This window comes from Euprymna scolopes, chromosome 31, assembly GCF_053919585.1.
Source record: "Euprymna scolopes isolate OS-2025 chromosome 31, ASM5391958v1, whole genome shotgun sequence".
Lineage (NCBI taxonomy): Eukaryota > Metazoa > Mollusca > Cephalopoda > Sepiida > Sepiolidae > Euprymna > Euprymna scolopes.
The window spans coordinates 88,417,549-88,444,647 of record NC_136512.1 but is presented as its reverse complement, the minus strand read 5'-3'; the positions used below and the strand labels follow the sequence as shown (position 1 = coordinate 88,444,647).

General features: G+C 32.4%; 1 protein-coding gene across 5 annotated transcripts in view; it reads right to left on the bottom strand.

Annotated features, from left to right (window-relative positions):
* LOC145255841 (phosphatidylinositol 4-kinase alpha-like) overlaps positions 1–27,099 on the bottom strand; it is a 272,694-nt gene that overhangs the window by 50,642 nt on the left and 194,953 nt on the right. For 4 of the 5 annotated variants that reach the window (XM_080114579.1, XM_080114575.1, XM_080114577.1 and 1 more), the window contains one exon: positions 2,758–2,868. The exons of the other annotated variant lie outside the window; for it this stretch is intronic. In XM_080114579.1, coding sequence (XP_079970705.1) covers positions 2,758–2,868 — 111 coding nt within the window. The remainder of the gene's footprint in view (positions 1–2,757; positions 2,869–27,099) is intronic. 5 annotated transcript variants of the gene reach the window in all.

The window sequence follows — 27,099 nt, the reverse complement described above, 5'->3', positions numbered from 1 at the left end:
TATATATATATATATATATATATATATATATATATAAACAAAGAGTGCTTGTACATTATAAGTTAATTTCTAAAAAAGTCACACTAATGCCTTTTAAGTAAAAATACTAGTATGTACTTACAGGTCACATCAAAAATTACAAAAAATAATAGAATAGAAAAACAATTACACGTAGAAATCAAGTTTGTTAAATAATTGAGTTTTAGTTTTTTTAAAATAACAAAGGAAAAAAAAATGTTTCTTTTATTGCATGAAAAAAGTCTGTTTGTTATACGAAATTACATATCACAAACTGACTTATCTCCCCCTTTTTTAGATTCAAATTAAATGGGGGATCGAGAATGTACAATAATATATTTTTATACGTAATTATTTTTTTTACTCAATCATTTTTCACAACTTTTTACTAATTTGAACATAACATGTAAATACTTTTCTTTTTACTTAAAACGCATTTAAATTTTTTTTTTTTTGTTTGTTTAGAAATCTGCTTATAATGCAAATACTAAAAGTTTATGAAAAGGTCAGGTGCATTTTTCAAGTATGGCTATTAACGGTGAAATTGTTTAAATTATTTCTAATTTCTATATAAAAAAAAAAAAAATTCATAGAATTATATATAGGGAAGAATGATAAAATTGACGCCCTAGAAAAGACGACACGATTCCATTTCTGTTTGATGAAAATCGGTTTTCTTTTGTTGTTGCAGACCATCTACTAGTTGGCCAGTTGTGTACAAATCCCAAGAGCGATAGGAACCTTCTATCATGTCAGAAAGTGACACAATGTTCAGTGAGCGAGATTGAAGATGTGCCGCTGTAAATCTCATGATCTCTATCGATCCAAGTTATAAAAACAGGACCATTGTCAGCACCCTCAAAATGCATTGCAGGATTGCCATGAATAACAGGGACGTGCACAGGGTGATGAAAACAAAGTTTCTGGCTACGGTTATGGTGTGGTTTTTAGTAAGAGCCACATAATGCCACCTCACATCTTCAAAGTCAACACTAAAGTGTACCTGGATGTGCTGAAGAGTGTGGTGACCCCTGGTGCAATCAGGTGGCCACTGCCAAACCCTGAGCATGGCAGTAAGACTTGGTGCCGGCCCACAAGTCCAAAGAGACCCAGGCTTGGCTTTAGAAGGAGTGCTACGATTTTGGATCCTTCTCTCATTCGACCCCCTCCTCCCCCAACCTGGACCTGCTGGATTACTTTATTTGGTCATACATTAAGAACATCACCAACATGACCTCCCACAACACCAAAGCCAGCCTGATCACCACCATCGGACGAGTATTTGCCGAGCTCCCGCTGGCATTTGTGGAATAGGCATGCTCCTAGTTTCGGGCCCGTATCGAGGTGGTGATTGAGGCTGAAGGCGACTACATTGAATAGATGTCAGGTCTACTACATTAAATTAACAAGGTGCTAAATTTGAATCCAGAATTGCCAGATTTCTCGCTATACTTCAGAAAAAAAAAAATAAATTAAAGAAAAATCTGTACAATATATGGTAGCCATGATAAAATGAAAAGTATTGTATTCCAAAAATCATATAATTTATCAAATAGTTTTATTTTTATAAAGAAAATCATCCTTAAATGATTAATGGGAATCCATAGACATCACAATATGAATCTTGCAAGCCTGAATTATTGTTAAGTTATCTCCCTTTGATTCTTGAGATTGTTTTCAAAATGGCAGGTGAGATAGTTGCTTCATCAGATACTCATAAAATTTGATTTTCTTATTTAAAAATAAAACTACTTGATCAATTTATGTGATTTTTGGAATAGGATATTTTCGTTTCGCCACAGATATGTACACCATACAGATTAAAAAAAAAAAATTTTGATATGGGGAGAATTGTGGACAAGAATCCGTTTTTATCAAATTATTTTTTAAAATAGGATTTTGCAACTTTAATTTGATTTATTAAAATTTTTATGCTACTAAATTATTTAAAAATCAAGGCAAACGTTAAAGGTTGCAAAAAAAAAAAAAAAAAAGAACACAAACAAATTCAATATAGACATTGAAAATGGTTTTATATTGTTTTTATTATACATTATAAAATGAGGAATCATTTTGATTTAAAATCCACTTAATATTACACATGTAAAATTGAGAAAAAAACACTTAAAATGTATGAACATTATCTGAATAAACAAAATAACATGACATCAGTCAAATTCAGTTGCCATCTTGTTTATATTTTGCTCATTTGCATAATCTTGACACATTCCAAACATGCTTTTTTTTTCAAGTTTACATGCATATTACTAAGTTGATTTTAAATCAAAATGATTCCTTATTTATTAATATTTTATTAGAAAAATACAAAAAACAAACAATTTTTAATGCTTGTTTTTTCTCGCATTCTACTCCAGCTACAACGGTTCCCATACGGTAAAAATCAATTATATTTGATTTAAAATTTTTAATCTTATGAATTAGGTCTATTTGTATACACACACACACGATATCTGATTGGATATTTTTATAAAAATCATGTAAGTACTATTTGTATGCAATTATATTTTTTTAAATCGCAGTCACAGAAAAATGCAAATGAAAAGACAAACACATAAAGCTTCCACTGACAAAAAAAAGTCTACTAGCATTTCATTGGTTAATGTCACATGACAACAACAACAACAACACACACACACAACCCCCCCCCCCAACCTCACTCACTCTCTGTCATTCTCTTGTATTCCACAGTGCATGCCAATATGATAGTTTAATACTTGCCAGAACCCAGAGTACCAGCACTGCCAAAAAAGTCATTCTCTGGGAATCTCGACATGGAGCCCTCGGAAAAGTCAAATCCAGACTGGAAGGATGTGGGCGAGACGGACAAGGCTAGATGGGGGGAAAAAAACACCGGCGACCACGTAAGATAAAGAGGCGATGGGTGTAAATTTCAGTGGTTGGTCGGTGGACCGGCCTCCTCATACATTTATGATGGGAAGTGGAGTGGGGGGGGGGTTACCTTGTGGGTGCAAAAAGCAGGAAAAGGTAAAAAAAAAAAAAAATTTTTTTTTTTTTTTTTTTTTTTTTTTAATAGTGTTTACGCTTTGGAGAAGATGTCGAAAATTTTCACCCCCCCCCATTCAAGAAAACTAGATTCTGAAACCTTGAGTAAGGTAACTAAAATAGAAGAAAACTATGAAATAACAGTAGTCTTTCTCTGCTTAACCCAACAGTGCTTGAATTTCTCCTCGATATTGGAATTAAGCAATACTGGATCAGAAGTGCTCGTGTAAACTCCTGCTTCACTATAAACTCCTAATTAGACAGGTACCATTTCTGAGGTTGTCCATTGTCTCTCTCGAGAAAGAGAGAAGAGGGACAACATATAGACCTCGTCACAATCAGATTAATGTTTGGTTATTTTATTTTATGGCATATCAAACCTTTTTAGATTATTCAATGCTGAGTCCAGCCATTTTCAAAAAAAAAAAAATAAAATAAAATTTATGCTTCAAGTATTTTATATCTTCAAATATTTATTCATGGTGTTTGGTTTGATTATTTTGTTAAGGAAAATTGTTGTTTTGGCTTTGCAGAACATCACTGACTTTTGCAAAAGGAAAAAGAAAAAAGTTAATGTTTATAGCATTTTTTTAGGTCAAGAAGCCGATATCTTCAGACAGCCTAATCTGATAGCACCAGATCATCAGCTTGAGGAGCATGACATGTTGATAACAATAAAATACTGATAATATTAACCACTAAAAAACCATAATAGTTGTCTTTAAAACTAAATGCAAGCTACAAAAAAAAAAAAAACATCACTTTCTTTTAGGTTAAGTAGGTTTTTGCAGAATATTTCATTTTGATTTCAAATGAGTTTTCACTATAATATCTTCACTTTATATATCATTTTAAAGAGCGTTTTTTTTTTTTTGCTCTATCTTATCATTTAAATTACAATCGTTTTAAAACAATTATGTTTTCTTTCCAGAACGACAATGCCCGACTGCATGTTGCTAAACCGACCCTGCAGAAGTTGAATGGATTGGACTATGAAACTCTGCCTCATCCGCCATACTCTCCAGACCTTTCACCTACTGACTACCACTTCTTCAAGCATCTTGACAACTTTCTGCATGAGAAATGCTTAAAAATCCTAAGCGATAACAAAAATGCCTTTTGCAACTTTATCGCCACCAGAACGCAAGATTTTTACGTTACTGGCATAAATACACTTGTTTTGCGTTGACAAAAGTTTGTTGATTCTGATGATGCTTATTTCAATCAAAACATTTTTGTTTGAGCTGAGCTATGTTCATCTGAATTTAAAAGTTAAAAACTGCGAGAACTTTCGTGTCAACTTGATATCTGGCAGTTCAAAGGATTCAAAATTATTTTCCAAACGGGAGACAGTGCGAATAATAAAGCTAAAAGAAAAAAGTGTTTTTCTTTTTATTGCTGATGACCCGATTCCAAATTTGTGTCTAGAGGACATCATTGGTAGACTATTTCCACTGTTATAAATGATTGCACATTAAAAATAAGTAAATCATATAAATATCACCTGTTTGTTTAATTGTATGTATGTATGTATGAAAGTATGTATGTATGAAAGTATGTATGTTTTCACGAGATTTGTATCATTTTGAAGCTCGACCTTTCGGACAACAAATATCGAAACATTGGCCAAAAATATTAATTCTTTCACCCTCTTTTCTACAGGGAAGGGTCACTTTTTCGAAAGCCATCGCCGTTTTTCGATTGTTTAGCCTTAATTTAAACCTATGTCACTTCCGATTTGACAATGGGCGCAACAGCAAACACGTCATGTTTTTTTTTTCATGTTCTTTTCCTCCTTCGTGGTACAGGTTCGAGCCTGCCTGCCTACTACCACTTTTTTTTTTTTTTTTTGCTCAACACACACTTCCAAAATACCTGGGCAACGCCAGGTACCCAGACTAGTTAAATTATAAAAAGCATCAGGATTTCTTCAAACAAGGTCCATAACGGTTACTGCGGGTCTGTCAGACTAAGAAATGATTTATTGAAATTAAAAAGGTTTTTTTTAGATAGTCTTTATTTGAACTATTATAAAAAAAAATATGTTTATGAAATAGTTAGTTTGACAGGCCCGCAGCAAATGTCACGGGACTTTGCTTGAAGAAAACCTGATTTTTTATATTTTTTATTTAAATTATTTTTAGTGTGCAATCATTTATATCGGTAATGAACAGTCAGTCGTCTGATGACATCCTATGAACACAAATTCGGAATAGGAGCGTCAGAAACCATTGGGGAACTTTGAAGAAAGCAAAATTTTTTTTCATATTAATGACGTGATTGGAAATTAAATATTTCTTTGGAAATTTTGGTCAAACAAAATTGTCCACCAATTTAAAAAAAAAAAAAAGAAAAAAAAAAAAAGCTCAGGTGTTTCCCGTGGCACATCATACAACTGTGTATGCTTCGATTGTAAGCATAAATTGGTTTGCTACTCGGTAAATAGTAGAGAAGACAAAAAGATTTCAGAGAAATTCATAAAAAATTTAGCTTATTACATACTATATATATATATATATATATATATATATATATAAAAGGTAAAACGGTCACTCATGTTTTTGTATGTCCAAGAAAGGCTTATTTTCACCAGGGTTCTCGACGAGATTACATTTATTTAGAACTTTCCTTATGCTTCCTAGATTATAATATCCCCGATTTGTGAATGAACGTCATCTCTACATTTATTTTAATTGACTTTTAAAAAATTCCCTCTATTCCATCCTTTTGCATGTTTGTTTGTCTTTTTCGTATAAATAAAGCGAAACTCATTAAAGCAAAGCCATCAGCAGCCTTCCCGCCCAGGACGTCTTGAAGGCAATTAGCTTTGATTAATGTGGGAGAAACCCTTCATATCAGACAATTGCAATTCATTTGGACACTCCTCCTTTTTGTGGGGAGCTGGTTTTCCCCAACCTCATGGGGAAACAAATGAATAAAACAGCAGCAAGCAGGAAGATTAACTGGCCTGCAGCCAGACATTCATTTCTGCGCCTGCTTGAACTCATTCACCTAACTAACTTTTTGATTGACATCGTAAATTTGAACGCTTTTCACTTCCTCTCGCGTCATAACGTAGCAGTAAGACGTCAGCTTTTCTTTCACTTTCTTTTCCGTCTTCGCGTCACGGGTTTGAGCTTGCCTGCCTACTACAACTGTTTTTTTTCACATAACTCCAAACACCCGGATCAGACAATTGCTATTCATTTGAGAGTTCCCCTTTTTAGTGGGGAGCTAGGTTTCCCCAGCATCGTGGAGAAACAAATAAATAAAATGGCAGAAAGCGGAACGCCTAACTGGCCTTCAGCCAACATTCATTTCTGCACCTGCGTGATTCTTATGCACGTCAACTTTTTAATCGACATCGCTAAATTTGAACGCTTTACACTTCCTGTGGTGCCATATTGTAGCGGTAAGATGTCACGTTTTCTTTCACTTTCTTTTCTGCCTTTGCGTCACAGGTTCCAGCCTGCCTTCCTACTAAAACCTTTTTTTTTTTTTTTCTAAACACACACTTACAAACAACAAGGCAACGCCAGGCTCTCCCGCTAGTGATGTAATAAATCTATACAGAAAATGGATCAATTACATTTGAGGCACCCCAGAACAAGCAAATACGTGAATATTATCTGTTTATTTACAGATCAACTGAAGTCAAAGAACTCGGTGTAGAACTAAATGAGTCCTTTCGGTGCTTTTGACTTGCACTTATGGTGACATTTAAAATCAAAAGAAAATACAAAAATGTCTGTGCCATGTATGTACTAGTCATGGGACAAAAATAAAACATCCCAAAAAACCATGTACTTTTAAGAAATTCTTTTTTTTTTATTCAAGAAAATCAAATTTTACCGTTTCAATAAGGATCGAAAAAATGAATCGGTGGACAAGGGCAGACAACCCTACTGCAAATGGAAACTGTCATAATAATCACTGATTACCTTCCCTTTTGTTCTCTCGAGAAATAGGACCTCATGTGTCACTTATTGTAAAAAAATGGCAAAGTTGTTTTCTGTAAATAAAAAAAAAGACTACTTGACTAATTTTTGTGATTTTTGGAATAGGCAATCTTCATTCCATGACAAGTACGTACAAAAAAGTTTTTCTTCATTTTTGTTTATCGCTATTAGTGCTCATCTGAATAAGCACTGTTGTTTTTGTATTTGCTCATTGTGGGATGCCTAAAATCTGACTGACCTTAGAAAATAGATCGAGTTAATATCTTCAATATTGAAAAAATTATTAGCTGATGCTAAAATACTTTTACACATGTTAACCAATGGTTTACGATATAACATGTCAATTGATAAGCCCTGGGCCTAACATATAGTGTCACAAATAATGAAAAAAAAAAAAATACTTGTATGATTTTCATGAAATAAAAACCTTAGAATAGCATATGTAAAAATTTCACCACAATCAAATTACTAGTTTACAAATTACAGTGAATTTGTTGCTGCAAATTTTAAAAACAAGTGAAAAATATGAATTTCCTAAGTAAATAAAGAATTGCTTTCTGATGGGAAAAAATACTATTCAAGTAAAGCAATGACTTAATAAGTGCTCAGTCTGAAACAATGATTAAGAGGTCATGTTCACACTTTAAATGTGGTCATATAGACACAAATGATGCCGAGTTATTTAATGCCTTATCTCAATATTTATAATAAACAACTCTTAATTGAACACAAGTTGCTATATTTTGCTGGTTTGAAAATTTTCCAACAACATCAGAGCATAAATGATCCCAATAGATTTGAAAGGATGTTCATTCAGCACAATCTGATTGCAGACGTCCATAATGGTAATTAGAAGCTCAATCATACCCTCTGACTTCCTTAAAGAAAATGAGAAAAATTAATTTTTCTTTGTCTTCTCAAAGTCAAACAAAATCAAAAACAAAAATCATTTCCCAAAAGCCTATATATTTTTTCTTTTAATTATATAGTTTTCAATTAAAAAAAAAAAATTATTTTACCATATTTAACAAAATATACAGGGTGTTTCAAAAGTCTTCGGAACATAACGATTTTTAATAACTCAAAAACTATTAGGAGTTAAAAAATGAAATTGGTACCGTTGGAAAGGTTAAAGTTTCAAGTTTTGTGGGGAATCTTCAAACTTGCTCAATATGAGCACCATTCACACGGCAGACATCTAGTCGATAGTCCATTTCCTGCCAAACGCGTTCCAGCATCTTGATGTCAATGGTTCCCACAACTGCCGTTATTCGAGCCTTTAGTTCCTAAATATCTCTTGGAAGGGGCGGCACATAGACTTGTTGCTTGACAAAGCCCCAAAGGAAAATGTCACACGGGGTAAGATCTGGAGACCTAGGAGGCCAGGGCATGAGAACGTCATCACCTCGCCCAGATCTCCCAATCCATCTACCAGGCAGCCTTGTGTTAAGAAACTGCCTTACTCTAAGTCTCCAGTGTGGTGGTGCACCATCTTGTTGAAAAATGAAGTCATCAGATTCTGCTTCTTCCAACTGAGCCATTAACCAGTCTTCCATCATGTTGAGATAGGATTCACCAGTGATAGTTGCCTCTTCAAAGAAGAACGGTCCATAGACACCTTTCTTGGAAATTGCACAAAACACGTTCACTTTTGGTGAATCTGGCTCGTGCTCAAGAATTTCATGAGGATTCTCAGTACCCCATATGCGAGTGCTATGCTTGTTAACTTTGCCATTCAGATGGAAGGTCGCCTCATCGCTAAAAACAAGCCGGTCATCAAAGCCGTTATCTTCCAACTACTCTTGCATTGCAATGCAAAAGTCACGGCGAAGTGGCTTATCAGTGTCCTTCAACTTTTGGACCAACTTGAGCTTGTAAGGTACCATTTGCAGTCGTTTACTTAAGACACGCCAGACAGTTGCTGGAGCAAGCTGAAGTTCCCTGCTGGCTCTTCTCACTGATTTACGGGGGCTCCGCTGAAAGGCTGCCCAGACTTGCTCAACTGCAGCTTCTGAAGTTGAAGGGCGACCTGTTCGCTTACTTGGGCACAAACACCCATCTTTCACAAATTTAGCATGCCATCTGACAATGGGTTTCCTTTCAGGGACTTCTTTTTTAAATTTCCTGCGAAATGCACGCTGAACACATGTCCACGATTCAGTCTTTGCAAATTGGAGGACGCAAAACGCCTTGTCTTGTTTAGAGAACGCCATTACTGCACATGGAAAGATAAGACGAAAATCATTAGTATGACCAAAAACTTGATTAAGCAAGCTTTAAAATGACAACAGTTTCATTTTTCTACCTGGAATAGTTCATGAGATATACGAATTTGTAATGTTCCCAAGACTTTTGAAACACCCTGTATTATTTTACAATATTTTAAAAATTATATTGGTTTACAATATTTTAAAAATTATATTGGTTTAGAATATTTTAAAAATTATATTGGTTTACAATATTTAAAAAATTATATTGGTTTACAATATTTAAAAAATTATATTGGTTTACAATATTTTAAAAATTATATCAGTTTACAATATTTTAAAAATTATATTGGTTTACAATATTTTTATCCGGAATGTGTGTTTTTGTTTTATTAATTTATTATTTACTTTCTAATAACTTTTTTCATTTATCTAAAATGTTTTTATATACTTTTTTATTTATTGAAATATCATTTTTATTTACTTATTGTAATTTTCTTTTTAATCATTTTTAGATTATTTTTCTGTCTACATTTGCATATAAATTTTGATCGTTTATTTAAAATTTTCTTTCCTCTAACTATTAGTGTCTTTAATGGTTTAAATTGTTTATAGCTTATTTAATTTTCTTTACGAGAGTATATATATATATATATATATATATATATATATATATATATATATATATATTCTTTTTTTAATTATATTTCACCGTTTGTGTATACGAATCGTTTTAGTTTAGAAGTGCAATGTTAGTTAAAAATAACAGAGTATATATAAAATATTATAGAATATATCTACATTCCAAGTTCCAAATATTTATTTTTCTTACCAAACAATCCTGTCAGCATTTAAAAAATTCAGCACAATTTTTACTGATCTGCTTCGTTATGCAAAAACAATTATTATTATGTCAATATTGACTCTTTCCATACATATACTCTTTAGACAAATCAAAAAATATTTTGCTTAGAAAGAAATATGCACAACAAATTGTTCTAAAAAGATTTTAGTCTACACAGAGATTATTTTTATGATAATATTACTTAATTTAACAAATATTTATCGTCTATAATATGTTAACTAGTGTTAGATCTAAAATGAGTTTATTTAGGTAGTGAGTGCGAAAGTAACGTTTTTAAATCGTATTTAATATCTTAAAAATGTGTGCAATCATGTTAGCTTTTGTATTGTTTATTCTTCATATAAGGTTAAATTGGTAAATAATTTATTAATATTTATAATATGTACGTATCTTTATTTAAAAACCTAATAGTATATCAAATAAAGGAATGTTGTCTATTCGAATTTTGTAGATATTGACATAATAATAATTGATTGTTTCTGCATAACGAAACAGATCTGTAAAAAAAAAAAAAGTGCCAAAGTTTTGATATGCTGAAGGAATTGTTTGGTAAAGAGAATAAATATTTAGAACTTGGAATGTAGCTATAATGTTATAATTATATATATATATGTTATGGTCGGGGTAGGTTGGGGAGGGGAACATTTAAAAAAAAACAATTTGCCAAAAAATGTTCAGACTTGTAATCCAAATAAAATAACAAAAGATTAAAATAAAGACGACGAAGACAAAATAGGCGAAAAATAAAACTTAGTAGGCAAAGAAGTTAAAGAAGACGAAGGAAGCAAAAATACAAAGTTAGCGAAAAAGATGAAGGAAACAAAGAAGACAGAGACAAAAAAGTAAGCAAAGAAGACAAAAGCAAACAAATTTAGATTTGAATATTTAGAAAGAAGTCGACCTTTTAGCATATCACAATATAATCATGAAATTATTTTTAGCATATCACAATATAATCATGAAATTATTTTTAGCATATCACAATATAATCATGAAATTATTTTTAGCATATCACAATATAATCATGAAATTATTTTTAGCATATCACAATATAATCATGAAATTATTTTTAGCATATCACAATATAATCATGAAATTATTTTTAGCATATCACAATATAATCATGAAATTATTTTTAGCATATCACAATATAATCATGAAATTATTTTTAGCATATCACAATATAATCATGAAATTATTTTTAGCATATCACAATATAATCATGAAATTATTTTTAGCATATCACAATATAATCATGAAATTATTTTTAGCATATCACAATATAATCATGAAATTATTTTTAGAACAAAAAAAAAGTTAAAAAAAAAAAAGGAACTTGCAGATTCAAATGAGTAAGACATTTTGTTGCATTGTATGGCAAAAACATTGCTTTGAAACAGCTATAAACAAACTTAATACCTTGGTATATACTCTTCATTTGGAATATAATTTGAAAATAATTAAAAATACACACACACATTATATATATATATAGTTGTCAGTGTTTGTAAGTTGATAATCAAACTTTTTAGTTAATTAAAAAAAAGAGTTTTATAATTTATTAAAATTTGAATGTGTGCATATATATATATATATATATATATATATATATATATATATGAAGAGGATAATGGAAATAGCATTCCGATGAAATAGAGAAATAAAAAAGAAACAAACGGAGTTATGTGTTCATCAACGTTTTGCCTTTATTTTAAGACTTCCTCTGGATGAATGAAATTAATTTCGTTACAGTAAAAATATATTTTCAAATATTTGTACTAGTGTTTTGTTTTCTTAATTTCATTTATCCAGAGGAAATCTCAAAATAAAGATGAAACGTTGATGAACACACAACTGTTTGTTTCTTTTTATTTCTCTATCTCTCTCTCTCTATATATATATATATATAATGCCATTTTCTAATTTGTTTATAAAACTCATAACTGAAAAGCTCTACTACATAATCAAGTTATCTAAATTGATTTTTTTTATAAAAGTTTTAAAATAAATCTGTAGTGTTGTTTTCTTTAGGGCGACAAATTTATCGTTCTACTGTGTAGCCCCATGAGTGTTTTTATGTACGTATGTTTGTATATGCCTGTATTTAGCTAAGCAAATAAAAAACAAATCTTACTATGTATATTTCAAAAACCAAAGAAAGAGTCTGTGACATTCACATATTTCTGGTCTTTATAGAATATACGTTTGTTCAAAGAAGAAAAATTTTTTTTTTTTTTTTTTTTTTTTAAATTCTTGAAGTTTACCAAGAAAACTTTGTTTTAGGAATTATAGAATTTAATTTAAAAGTTTTCAATCATTATTTGACATTATATATATATATATATATATATATATATATATATATATATAGAGAGAGAGAGAGAGAGAGAGGTAGATAGAAAAAATGCAACAAAATATATTTTTAGGGGATTATATCCGAGATATATAATGATAGCGATATTAATGGTTGCTGAATTTTTTTTTTTTTTTAAATTCTCGAAGTTTACCAAGAAAACTTTGTTTTAAGAATTGAAGAATTTAATTTAAAAGTTTTCAATCATTATTTGACAATTTTATATATATATATATATATATATATATATATGATTAGTTTTTTTGGAAAAAGAATTCCAGCAGAGTGCTCAATTAAAAGGAAAATCCAAATTTTAAGAGCGTACTTATATTTTGTGTACAGAAAGTTGTTAGTTGAGACAGGTCATTGGTACCGTCGGTTTCAAGCCCGATAATAAGGCCCGTTTAAGGTATCCTTATCGAGCTCTCTTCATGCCACCCACCCACAGTGTTTAAAAATATGGTAGCGAACATTAGCCAAAGGATTTCACGGCTTTCTTCGAACGCTGAAGTGTTCGAGAAAGCAGCACCATATTATAATGACGCACTGCATCAAAGTGGGTTCAATGAAAACATAAAATTTCAACAAACCCAGAATAAAGAAAATATAAAACGAAAGAGGAAACGGAAAATAATCTGGTTCTTACCTCCGTTTTCATTGAACACTAAAACTAGAGTAGGGCATTGTTTTCTTAGCCTTCTAGACAAACATTTTCCAAGAACACATAGACTACATAAACTTTTTAATAGAAACACGGTGAAAGTTAGTTACTCGACAGCTCCATCAATTAAGTCGATAATATCCAAAGAACCAAAAAAGATAGATAACGCAGGCTGCTCTTGCAGGACCAAAAATAGCTGTCCATTGGAGGGTAATTGTAAAGCTGAATCCCTTGTCTATGAGGCCACAGTAACGGAACAATCCACAAATATACCGGAAATATATATAGGTATGACAAAAGGCCAATTTAAACAAAGATATTATGCACATATGAGCTCCTTTAGAGCTAAAACAAGGATGAATACAGCATTAGCTACCCGCGTGTGGGAGCTTAAAGAAAAAAATACACCCTTTTCCATAAAATGGAGAAAAATAGAGCATAGACCAGCATACGTCCCGGAATTAAGTCAATGCTCACTCTGTAACGCAGAGAAATACTACATCCTCCGGTCCATTCATGACCCAAAAATAAAATGTTTAAATGTGAGGAGTGAAGCTTTGAAAAGTTGCATACATAGAAGGAAGGGTCTCCTAATAAATTGGATCAATGAAAAGAACAACACTTAGATGTTGTTTTTATATATATATATATATATATAAGGAAAAAAAATTGTAAATACATAATTAGTCGGTAAACTTGGATTTTAATCGCAATTATATTATAGATTTTTAATTAATGTCATATATATATATATATATATATTATATTTTATAAATGTAATTTATAATCTATTTCGAATTTAAAACTATAGAAAAATATAATAATGTTAATAAACTAGGGAAATCACTTAGGATAGATAAATACTCACTTCCCCAAACCTTGAAAGATTTGGGTTTTTAAAAAATAATTTTTAAACGTATTTCGAAATTTTTAAACGTGATTCGATATAATTAAAAATATATTTTTTAAAACTTTAAACGTATTTTTGGAAATTTTTAAATGTTCGATATAATTAAACGAATTTTTAAGTTTTTAAACGATACCAATACAGATTTTAAAGTTTTTATACATAAGGAAAGAGATTTTAAAATTAAATGGGGTTCAAATTAAAATCGATTCATATAAAAAAAACATTTTTTCGAAATTAGATCTTAAATTTAAATAATTCAAAGTTGAAAATTAGGTATTACATTACCCGATATATATATATATATATATATATATATATATATATATATATATATATATATATATATATATATATATATAGATATAGATAGATAAAAAAAAAAAAAAAAAAAAAAAAAAAAAAAAAAAGGGGGGGGGATTAAACAAAACGAGATTTGAACGTGGATTCGCGAGGTATATATACTTCACACTTCCGGTTATAAGATAGACGAATATTGGCTGAAGAGAGCTCGATAAGGATACCTTAAACGGGCCTTATTATCGGGCTTGAAACCGACGGTACCAATGACCTGTCTCAACTAACAACTTTCTGTACACAAAATATATATATATATATATATATATATATATATATATGCAGAGAGAAAGAGCGATAGATAGAAAAAATGCAACAAAATATATTTAGGGGATTATATCCGAGATATATAGTGATATCAATGGTTGCTGAATTTTACAGCATGTCCTGCATATGTTTTTCATACCATAAAGAAATTTCCTTCTGTATTTTAAAAGCTCAATAAAAATTTTTTTCTCAAGATCAAATTTTCCTCCATCGATAATATTTTTTATGCCATGTTCATACAATTCTTAACTTGAAAAAGAAAAATAGATTTTTGATTTTTCCACTACACACCTTAATCAACTCAAATGATTTTACCAACTTTTAAAGCGATGATAATCTGTTGGTGCAAAGTCTGGAGAACAGGGTGGGTGATACATAATTCTTCACACAGACTTTTTGATCCTTCATCAGATATCACTAGACCTCACATTGCACATCTGAACAGATTAAAACTTATTTCAAGAAGGGAAGTTGAAAATGAAATCATTGAAATCATCATCATATTCATGAAATAATATTTTACAAGTATGGAGACATTCGAAAGACAGATCTTTTTAGACATGGATAAGTAAAATAAATTATTTTTGGGTTATAAGACACAAAGCTGAAATAACTACTGAAATGAAACCATTTGGTTTCAAGTCTGATACCCAATTCCGTTGTGGAGCAGAAATGTTGCTAAGGTCCTTTCATAAAGCCAGTCACTTTATTTTCGTATAAAATCATTTAAAAATAATAAATATTGTTCTCGGACACATAACCAAGCTATTTTTATTTCTGCTGAACTATATAATTATATATATTAATAGATTATATGAACATTTGCTAAAAGAACCCAAGTTTCACAGCAATTGCACAACCGCAGGCTGCAAGACAAAGACTAAAATGCACCTCCAATCATTAACCAACGTGTGGAATCACAACCGAAAAGAAACAAAAACACAGGGGATGTTAAACGTGTCATTAGTTGTGCAACCTCAAGTTGCACAACTAAGGATGAAGAAATGACTGCATACTCACAAAAAAAGTATTTCCTTACAGGAAAAATTGAACACTTTGGTCACATTATTTTACACACACACATAATAATAATAAAAAAATAAAACAATTGTATAATATTAATGTAAAATAGCAACAAAAGCAAAAATTTCATGTAAAACTAATGAGTGGACAAACCACTACCCTCCCTCCTTTCTAAAAAAAAAAAAAAAAAGTGAAAAAATAAAATGAAAGAAAATAGCGTAGGAAAAATCAGGAACAACATTAGTAATATCATCATCATCGATGACGATACAAACATTAGTAAAAAAAATTGTTTTTATTTGAAAGACAAAATGCACCACTGAAAGACACAGTTATATTGATCAGTTAAAAAACGAGCAAAACACAGAAATATCCATAAAATAATTAAAGCATTTTTTAAAAATTAACCATTAAAAAGGTGAGCATCTTCCAAACTTTGGGGGGCGGGGTCTCTAAAGAGATAATTGTTGAGTCCATGCTATTTTTAAGATCAACTTGGTAAAGTCATGGAAAAGAAGGGGGGGAGCTACATCAAAGAAAATTAAACAATGCTAAATATTTTTTATTTTTTAATAGTTTTTTTTCTTTCTTATCTGAAAGATTATCATATTTTCATGAAAATTCCTGGCATATAAAAAAAATGCCGCTTTCTCTCTAATTATTTCACCACTTTTTTTTTAACTTCAAACTCTTACCCCCCCTCCCCAACTGATTTTTCTACCCTCACTGATTTGATTCATATCTCAGTATTATTTAATTGAGAAAATAATTGTTTTTTTTCTTTTTTTTTTTTTTGCGTGAATTTATTCAACGACAAAACCTATTCTTCAAAATAAACATCATCATGGTCCACAACTTTCTACCAACAAACTGTTTCAAAACTTTTGCATTTGGCCAAAGTACTAATTCTTCCATTTTGAAAAGTAAAAATTATTGATAATATTGATAATCATGAAACTATAGTGTACAGTGCTCTGGAGGTGGACGACAACTAATCAAACGTGCATGTGTGGTAGATAACAGTGTACAAGTTTATATATATATATATATATATATATATATATAAAGTGAGCATGTCTGTGTATCTGTCTGTGTGTGTACATTTTCCTACGCAATAACTGTCAATTTTAAGTCTATAGACTCGAAATTTGATATACAGGGTACTGAGATTTGGGAAAATCAATGTGATCGGTTTTCGGCCAGAAATTTGGCGATTAAGGGGTCAAAGTTCAACGATTTGACCTTTGAGAACTCTACCAAACTCCTCCGACAATTTTGGGTCTAAACACTTGAAATTTTAGATATAGGTCCCTTGGACATGGATCTAACTTAATAACTTGATTTGAGCCCAAAACAATAAATGTTAAGGGGTCATAATAAGGGTAAAATTTTAAAAAATTGACTTTTTTTTTTGCTCAACATACACCTCCAAACACCCGGGCAACAGCGGGCACCTATGCTAGTATATATATATATATTGTTGTTAATTTTTTAGCGATAATGAAATATTCGGTATTAGTGTTTCCTTCCTAGGAAATCAAGGAATTAGTTTTCCCTATGAAATATCGCGCTTATTTTTAGGACGTAAACACAAATATATATATATATATATATATATCTATAAAAGTGAAAGTGTCTGTCTGTGTGTGTACATTTCCCTATGCAATAACACTGTCAATTTTCAGTCTACAGACTCGAAATTTGATATACAGGGTACTGAGATTTGGGAAAATCTTTGTAATCTGTTTTCGGCCAGAAATTTGCCGATTAAGGGGTCAAAGTTCAACAATCTGACCTTTGAAAACTCTACCAATCTCCTCCACCAATTTTGGGTATAAACAATTGAAATTTTAGATCTAGGTTCTTTGGACATGGATCTAACTTAATAACTTAATTTGAGCCCAAAAACAATAAATGTTAAGGGGTCATAATAGAGGTCAAAGTTAAAAAAAATTTGACATTGCGATCTCTACCAAATTACTCAGACAATTTCTGGTCTAATCATTTGACATAAAGGGTATTCAGAGATAGGGCAAGCTTTTCAATCAGTTTGGGTCGAAAATTTGAGCTACCAATATATAAATGTATGTATATATGTTTGCATGTCTGCCTAAAACTTTCGACAAAGGCGATGGATTTTCACAAGATCAGTATCGCTTTGAAGCTCGACCTTTCAGACAACAAATACCGAAAAATTGGCTAAAAACATTAATTTCTTCACCCTCAACTTGGCACTTTTCTACAAGAAGGGGTCGCTTTTTTTGCCGATATTTTCGAAAGTCATCCCCTCTTTTCGATTGTCTAGCCTCAACTTAAACCTACATCACTTCTGGTTTGGCGGTGGTCGTAACAGCAAAGACGTCACATTTCCCCCCCCTCCCCATTCTTTTCCTCCTTCGCGGTACGGGTTCGAGTCTGCCTTCCTACTACCACTTGTTTTTTTTTGCTTAATACACCTCCAAACATCCGGGTACCTATACTAGTATATATAGTTTTACTTTTTTAAAATAGTAATTGTTGTACACGTGTTTCACTGCTCTACAGCTCATCAGCCTAACTCGAACTGTAGATTTTATAGTCAAGTGTGTATAGCATTACACTACAATATTATTAGCTATTTTCATCAATTTTAAAGTTATTTTGTTGTTGATTTTTTAACGATAATGAAATATTTGATATTAGTGCCTCTTACCTAGGAGGTCAAGGAATTAGTTTTTCCAAGAACAGTGAAACGTACGCATTGTTTTATAAAATCTTCTATATATAAAAGCAAAAATGTGTGTATGTATGTGTGTTCGCTTCTTGTGTATGTCTACAAAAGGCTTTTTTCGCCGTGATTCTCGGTTGGCTCGCTCCTTCTTAAAACTTTTTATATGCTGTCTAAATAATAATATCTACGACTAAGGAACTCGGGTCGCAGCTATCTTTAATTTACCCGACTTTTAAAAGCTATTTCCGAGATATTTTTTGATCGCCGCGTAGCGGGGAAAACAGAAACTGGTTTCCAGCGCAAAACTAGGTTAAAAATCATGCGACTTAACATTCTCGCACCTGTTAAGTTTGCTTTATAAACGTCAACTTAACACACTTATCAATTCATCTATTCCCGTGGTCGAGATGGTTAGGTCGCAGTTTTTTTTTTCCCTTTCTTTTCCACCTCCGCGTCAAAGGTTCGGGGTTCAAGCCTACCTTTCTACTAAAACATTTTTTTTCTTTTACACCTCCAAACACCCGGCCAAAGGGTTGTTTTGATCTACCCCCCCAAACACACACATACACTTCCAAACACCTGGGCAACACCGGGTATCCCCCGCTAGTCTATAATATAAATCTCACCTGTCTGTTTAAATGTATGTATGTATGTATGTTTATATGTTTGCCTAAAACTTTTGACAGCGGCAACAGATTTTCATGAGATTGGTATTGTTTTGACCCTTCGGACGACAAATATCGAAAAATTGGCTAAAAATCATTCATTCCATCACTCTCAACTGAGCACTTCGCCGATATTTTCGCAAGTCATCGCCTCTTTTCGATTAACTAGCCTTAATTTAAACGTTTGTCACTTCTGGTTTGGCGATGGATGCAACAACAAACATGTCAGATTTTTTTTCTTTTTTTCATCTTCTTTTCCCTCCTTCGCGGTACAGGTTTGAGCCTGCCTACTACCATTTTTTTTTTTTTCTCAACACGCACCTCTAAACACCCGGGCAATGCTGGGTACCCAGGCTAGTATAAATATATATATATATTATGTGTGTGTGTATAAACTATATATATATAAAATGAATAAATGACAACAGCCTATATTCCAAATTTCATGATGTTGACCATCTTACAATTTATTCCTTTAATTCAGTTGACATTTACAATTCTTGTCAGTATCTGTTTCGTAGCACAAAATCAATCACTTAATTATTATATCAATCAATGAATCTATTTTTACCTTAACTCATCAGAAAAAAATAGCAACAATCAATCCGTCAAAAGGAAATAAAATGCATTTGGACATGATTAAAAAATCCGAAAATTGGAAGAGAATTTGCAAACACCTTATAGTTTTCTTTCATTACGCCATTTTGCGTGTGTATATGTGCGTATATATATATATATATATATATATATATATATATATATATACACACACACAGTGTACAAGTCAATATACACACATATGAATACTAGCAGTGCTATTTGGCATTGCCTTGAGCAAAAGTCTAACATATTTCTATTAAAATTCTCTCTTTTTTCCCCCCACTCTTCCCCCAATTAGCCCCATGTTTCAGCAATTCTGAGCTTTGAAAAATATTCCAAAAAGAATCATGGGAGCTTGACAGGCTTCTTCATCCGCATCGTAAAAAAATCGGTGACAATTCATTAAATGCTGCATCAGGATCGAGTGTTGTCAGATGTGGTAGAACTTTCACACTGTCCAATTATTTGACGGCAATTTTTTTCTTCAGCCGACTATCAAAGCGTAATTCTTTCAGCGTTACGAGGATGTTTAATATTTAAATTACATTTTAAAACATTTTTCATATATTTGTAACGACATTACTGCGAGCTGATCCGAACAACAGGTTAGGAATTATAAACTACATGCTAATGAGAAGCATGTTACGATTCATATGTGGACAGCAGTTGCGTTTGGAATGCATACATAGCTCTATCTCTACTTTAGGAACTTTATGCGTGTGAGGTCATTGCCTTGGAAACGGCTGGGCCAATTTTTTTTTTAATTTCACACGAAGGTACTTGATGTGCCTGGGAGTGTTCTTACATAGTTTGTGTATCAGAATGCCACTGATAAGTATCAAAAATCCAAAAAATCCTATTAAAGAAAGAAGTCTGATTTTGACCAAAGTTAACACATTTATACAACCTAACCTCACAAGTGCATTTGATAAGTTATAAACGCAGAAGCAAAAATACACAGCCCATAAAATCAACTATAGATTCTTTTATAAGACAGGGGCGCTTTTGAAATGAATGTTTCTTTTTAGAGCACAATTGAACCATGATACCTGACTTTTGTATGTTTAACTTTAACTCGAGTGATTATTTAAAAGTAATTCCATAAAATGAACAGTTGGTTCTTTGATACGACAGGGGCGTATTTGAAATGAATGTCTGTGTTTAGAGCACAATTGAACCACGATACTTGACTTTTGCATTTTTTATTTACAGATAATTTTATAAAATCAGTAAATTCTTTACAGTGCAATGTAGACTCCAATGTATTGCGGATTAAGTCACTGCAGAAAGGCATATGAAGTTTCCTCCCGGCACAATGCGGTGGGGGTGGTGGGGTTCCCTAACTACAGCAGTCAATGAATCAATCTGATTAAAAAATGGGCGATTTCGCTGATTTCGATGACAACAAATGTATTAGAAGATTGAAACAGTTGTTAATCCTCACTAAATCCCATACAACGTCGGGTATTTCTGCTAGTGTTTTAATAATTTCAAAATTAAGAGAAAAAGAGTAAAATAGAAATAATGATTGTATTTTGAGGCATGTGGATCCAGGAAATTGTGAAGGAAAAACAATGTGTGAATGATTGTGGTTATCAATCAAAATCAGACGTTCAACCTTTTGCTATCATCAACTGGAGAGATGACTTTATATATATATATATATAAAGTTTTCTGGTTCCAATTTTTTCATTATTTTACAACGTACGTTTTCACATGTCGAGACCAATAAAGGAAGTAACTGCTGTAACATAGCGTGTATGAGCGTGTGGGGCAAATATCAGCAGGAGCTATAGAATAGCTTGTTTGCGCAGCAGCCAAAAAAGCACAAATGCAAATAAGGAAGTGTGCACTGGTTTGCGTAAGAAGAAAAAGAAAAACAGGGCACCACGTGGTCGGAAAGAAGCAAAGTCCACACCGACGAAGATAACCATATAAAATTGAAGAAGGTGAGAAATGGCTGATTAATGCGAGCATGAGATTTTTTTTTTTTCTACAGGAATCACCACTTATCAAGCTCTGGAGGCCACTCGAGGATAAGGGTCAATAGGTATACATTAGTCAATGTGATTATAACGTTTTTAACATAGGTAGCAGAATTTTTGTAAGTTGGATTACATAGGGGGACGGTTCATCAATAACTTGTTTACATTGGACTTGAAGACAATCAGATTGTAGTCAGCTGGGAAGCAGGCAAACTGAAGAGGGTTCCACAGGCATGCAGTTCTAAGAAAGAAGCTTTGTTCATGAAATCTATGTTTAGGTTTAGGCACAGATAAAGAGTGTGGGAAACTATAGATACTGGTTCTGGCTAGACAAGTGTTTTTCATGAAAGTTTGGCGAGGGGGGACCATAGATTGAAGCTCAGATGAGCACCTGCCATGGAAAATAATGATAAAGCAGAGACAAGCTCGCAATGTCTCTTTTGTGGGAAAGAAGTTGCAGGGAAGAGAAAAGGGCACCCCCCACTAAGCTACGAAGTCTATTTCGAACTCTGTCAAGGCAGGATAAGCTGCTTCTAGCAGCTTCAGCCCAGACGTAGCAACAGTATTCCATCATTGGTCGTACCTGGCTTCTATATAGGTAGAGAATTGCATCAAGAGTGAGATATCTACTGGAACGGTAGAAGGATCTAACCATTTTCCCAGCAACCTTGGCAACGGATTTGATATACGTGTTCTATTTCAGATCGGGAGTAAAGTCCAGAAGCTTATCAAAACATGAAGCCTCCCCAAGACGAGAACCATTCATTTCAATGTATGCCAGATGGGAATTAGAGCATTGATGATGTAAGGATAGAAGCTTGGTTTAAGGAGAGAAAGAGAAATATGGCCAGGTGAGATGGATGTGTGGCCCTGCAGTGGCAGTGAGACTTTTAAACTGGCGTCGAGATGGCAAGGTTTTGATAATATCATGGCAGACAAAATGAACAGTTATAAAAAAAAAAAAAAAAAGCAGACATTGTTTGGAAAGTAATGGTAATAAAAGCCTTAAGCTAAAACCAAAAATAGTTCGACTCGGATTTTTATTTCTTTCCTTTGTTGGTTTGTTCTTGCGACAGTGTGACGTTACACTGCAATTTTTTCTCATGTTTTTTTAAATGAAAATTGCTAACAAGAAAAAAGATGATTATCGTAAAGATGCCTATCGACCTTAGTCCTGAAAAGACCAAGGTAGGAGAAAAACAGTGAGCAGGTAGAGAGTTCCACAAGTTTGCCGTTCTTGGAAAGAAGCTACCGGAATAGGAAGTTGTATTACGATAAGGTATCAAAACAGTGAATAGATAGAGACCACGAGATCAACAAGTCAAACGAGCGGAAACAAAGGAAACAGGAAATATCTAAATGGCCTCTGTACTGTCTCAAGAGATAATGAATACTTCCTGTAAGAGCACGTGTAACTGTTAAGCAAGGGTTGTACAGTCCCTAACCACATTTCTCCTGAGTTGGCAGTGCCTGTTTCTAGTGGCAAGGAGACGTGTAGGATTGGAAACAATGCCAAGATAAGCAGAGAGCACATACAGCGCCTAGTATTCCCAAATGGTCACCCATTGTAGTAATGACTAAGGTCAATGTTGCTTAAGCTTGGTGATCTAATGGGAACTGGTGTTTCAGCATGATTATGCCATGTACATGCAGGGAATAGATGAGATAATTCTAGAGAATATGTGCCATAATAGTATTTATAGAAAAGATTTAGGATAAAGTCTGTGAAAGAAAGAGAGGTCAGAAAGAAAAAAGGGGGGGGAGGCAATAAAATTACAGATATGTTTCTGTATTTTATCGAGAACTTTTGAATTAGACAGAGATTCATCAACCCAAATATGAACCTGTTTTTATTAAAGCAGGTATATGTTTGGCCATCTTACACAAGACATTGACCACCTGATAACTGTTCAGCAACATGCAACCAAGCAAATATCATTTCCTGAGCTTGAATTCTGACTTGGTAGACCCTAACCCTAAAATTTTTAACCCCTAACACCAACCTCCAAATACATTTTTAATTTCTATTTTAACTTTTCATTTTAGTACACGTTGATTTGCACAATACTCATTACTCTACACAATACTCATTTACAATACTCATGCACAGCACCATACTCATTACTTCCAGAAACATCCCTGCGCCTATTCCACAACTACTTTAATGAAAAGCACTCATAGCACCTATGCACCCTTGACATGCATACTAACGTTGGGATGATTAATCAGATACGGGAATTCTTAAAATCGGAACTTTTGGGGGTATCGGTATTGAAAAAAATATGTACCTATTTTCCGATTCCAAAAACCGATTCCTTTATAATTATCTTTCTGTATTTTTGTTTAAAACAAAATCTTCCACTGCTGGTAGTAATACAAAATAATCAAAATTGATTGATTTTAAACAACCAGTTAAGTTAAAATCTATAAATCCCCTCCTCTTCCCCCACAAGTGTGTTTTTAAGTTTAAGAAAATATATGTATTTTTAACATGTGTTTTTATGGTAATCAGGAAGACATAGCATTTTGGTTAAATATTTAGAGATTTATAAAAAAAAAATCAGAATCAGTAATTGTATCGAATCAGGAATTTTGTATGCATCACTAATACATACCCTGACTAATCTGACAAACAGCAAAATCACATCTCTTCACTGTTAAACTCCCTAGATGCAGAAACGTCTTCTACTCTAATAGTTTCTTTCCTTGGATTGCTAGACTTTGGAATCCCCTCTCTGTTTCCTGCTTCCCTGACTGTACTAATCTTACTAATCATACTAATCTGAAAAAGTTTAAATCTGCTATGATTAGACATATCAAGTCCCTTCAGTCCCCTGTTAGACACAATTTCAAATAGTAGCTACTTACGTCCAAGTGGCAATATGTCTTGTTTGGGGTCAACAAAAGTAAAAATGTCGAACAAACTGCCTACATTGAATATTGACTACAGAGACACTACATCCTTTCAAACACTTATCCTCCTAAAATTTGTCAAAACTCCATACATACGCACACAATTACATGCACGAGTTATAGTGCACCTAAGCATTCATTCATTTTATTATAATAATAATAATAATAATAATTATTATTATTATAATAATTATCACTATTATATAAAACAAATATAGGTATTTTATCCAAGAGAGACAATTCTTTTTACAATGTGAAAATAACATCCAAATTTTCAGGTGGAGGAAAACATGATATTAATGTTGTTTAGAAAATTTGGCCAATTTCAGTGTTTTTTTTTTTTCTTTTTTAATATTGTCCAGAATTCCCCTTATATTAAAAAACAAACAAAATCATTAAGAAATTAATGGGAATTCATAGGCATTACAGCATAACTATTGCAAGTTTGAATTATTGTATAGTTACCCTTCATTTTTTTTTTTAGATTGCTTTCAAAATGGCATACAATAAAAACTGGATTTTCTATATAAAAATAAAACTACTTCATCAATTTACATAATTTTCGGAATATGATATTTTCGTTTCATCACGGGTACATACATATACAGATTTTTCATTATTTTTATTTTTTAATATAGGATGAATTATGGACAAAGACTTATTATAAAAAACAAATATAGGCATTTCATCCAAGGGAGGTAACTATTCTAATATGTAAGGGAGATATAATTTTTTTTTACAATGTGAAAATGACATCTAAATTTTGAAGTGGAGAAAAACATAATATTAATATTGTTTGGAAAATATTTCGACTCGCTTCATAAAAGTTGCTATTTTTTTGTCTTTTTTTTTTCAAAACAAAATTTTTACATGTTTACTGATAGGTGTATACTCTTCAATAAATCTCAAATAATTTTTTTCAGAATAAAAATTTTGAAGCGTAGAAAAGGGGTAATCTGTATATTTTTCTTGCAGGAGGCCAAAGTTAATCATAATGATTCCGAAATAGCTGCTAATATCAACAAAGCATAGGGAAAAAGGTCCACAAGTAATAGGACAATACGAAAGTCGTTTCAAAACATTCCATGTCGTGTTGAGATGATTAATCAGGATTGAAATCAGGAATCAAAGAAATTGTAACTCTTTGAGGTATCGGAGAAATTTGTGTCTATTTTCTGATTTCCAAAACAATTCTTTTTATTGTTTCCTTTTGTTCAAAGATTAATTTTCCACAGCTGTTATTAATGTGGATATGATAAATATTTATTGATATTAAACAACTACTTAAACTAAAATCTATAGGCCCATAAGTGCATTTTTTGTGTTTGCAAAAATATATGCACATATTACATGGACTTTTGGTGTACTGTTCCTCTCCACAAAAACAACTCTATATTTAGAAATCTTATCGGAATCGAGAAAAGTATTGGAATCGTCCCATCACTAATTCCATGGAGGAAATGAGTGTTGACGATTAAGAAGGTATAGGACGACTATGCGCTCTTAAAGAACATTTAAAAGCAATTGTTGAACAAAAGCTTTGTTAAAATATCAGAAATGCATTTCATGTCAACGTTTCAACAATGCTCTACTATCTGAAGTGACAAGGTAAACATGCCGTGCAGCATGTTTTGCACGTGCATGTGGGTGGCAGATGGTGCAGTCGTTATATGTTTGGTTGAGGGAAAGGAGGGAGGGGGGCAGAGAGAACTGAAAATATCTCTGGCCAGATTTAGACTACCCAGAAGATATTCTCTGTTTGAAAAATTGGAAGAGTCTCACTGGGATTGGCTTGGGGAGAGAAGCAGTATCTGGAGACTAGTTGGATGTTATCTTCAGCGAATGTCTTCTCTGGATGGTTGAATAATGATCAACAACAAAAGTCCAGAATAAATCAGACACAAAGAGATCTTGGAGGAAGGAGAACGAGCAAGAGTGGGAGTTTGAGCTGAAAATTTAAGAGTGGATGGTTAATTTTGAGGAGAGTTACTGAGGGCTCTTTGCTAAAGGACTTTGTAATGGGATTAAATTGTGTCAGTGTCTCATCAAGCACAGATCTGCAAGTCTGTTGTTCAACCTTGGTGAAACGAGCACCACTTATTCGAAATAATAAACACTGTTGTTGTTTATAAATTGGACGCGTGTTGTTTTATATGGAGAGTTCTTCATTGCAGCATTGAATAGATCGGTGAATGGCCTTGATCCAGCAGAACAAAAGAGACGATCACGGCAGTGAGTGAACACATAGGTATGTTCATAGCACGATTTGTTTTCAAAATTGGTCTTTGTTTTCCAAACAACTTAATATATTTGCGAATGAAGAAGATAAAATGTAAAAATAACAACATTTGATAAGAAAAAAAGATTTGTGTCAAGACGATCAGTTTAGTGCGGGGGGTAGAGGGTGATCAGTTGGGGGGGGGGGGGGGTAGTGCATTGAATTGAAGTGTTGTTTTCATTGCAAAGACTTTCTTCACATATAATAAAATAAAAACATTTAAGTTTGTATTTGTAAAAAATTAGACAAAGTAATTCATCAGATGTTGCTGAAGTTTTAAATTTATGTTTGATGTCAGCAAATATTC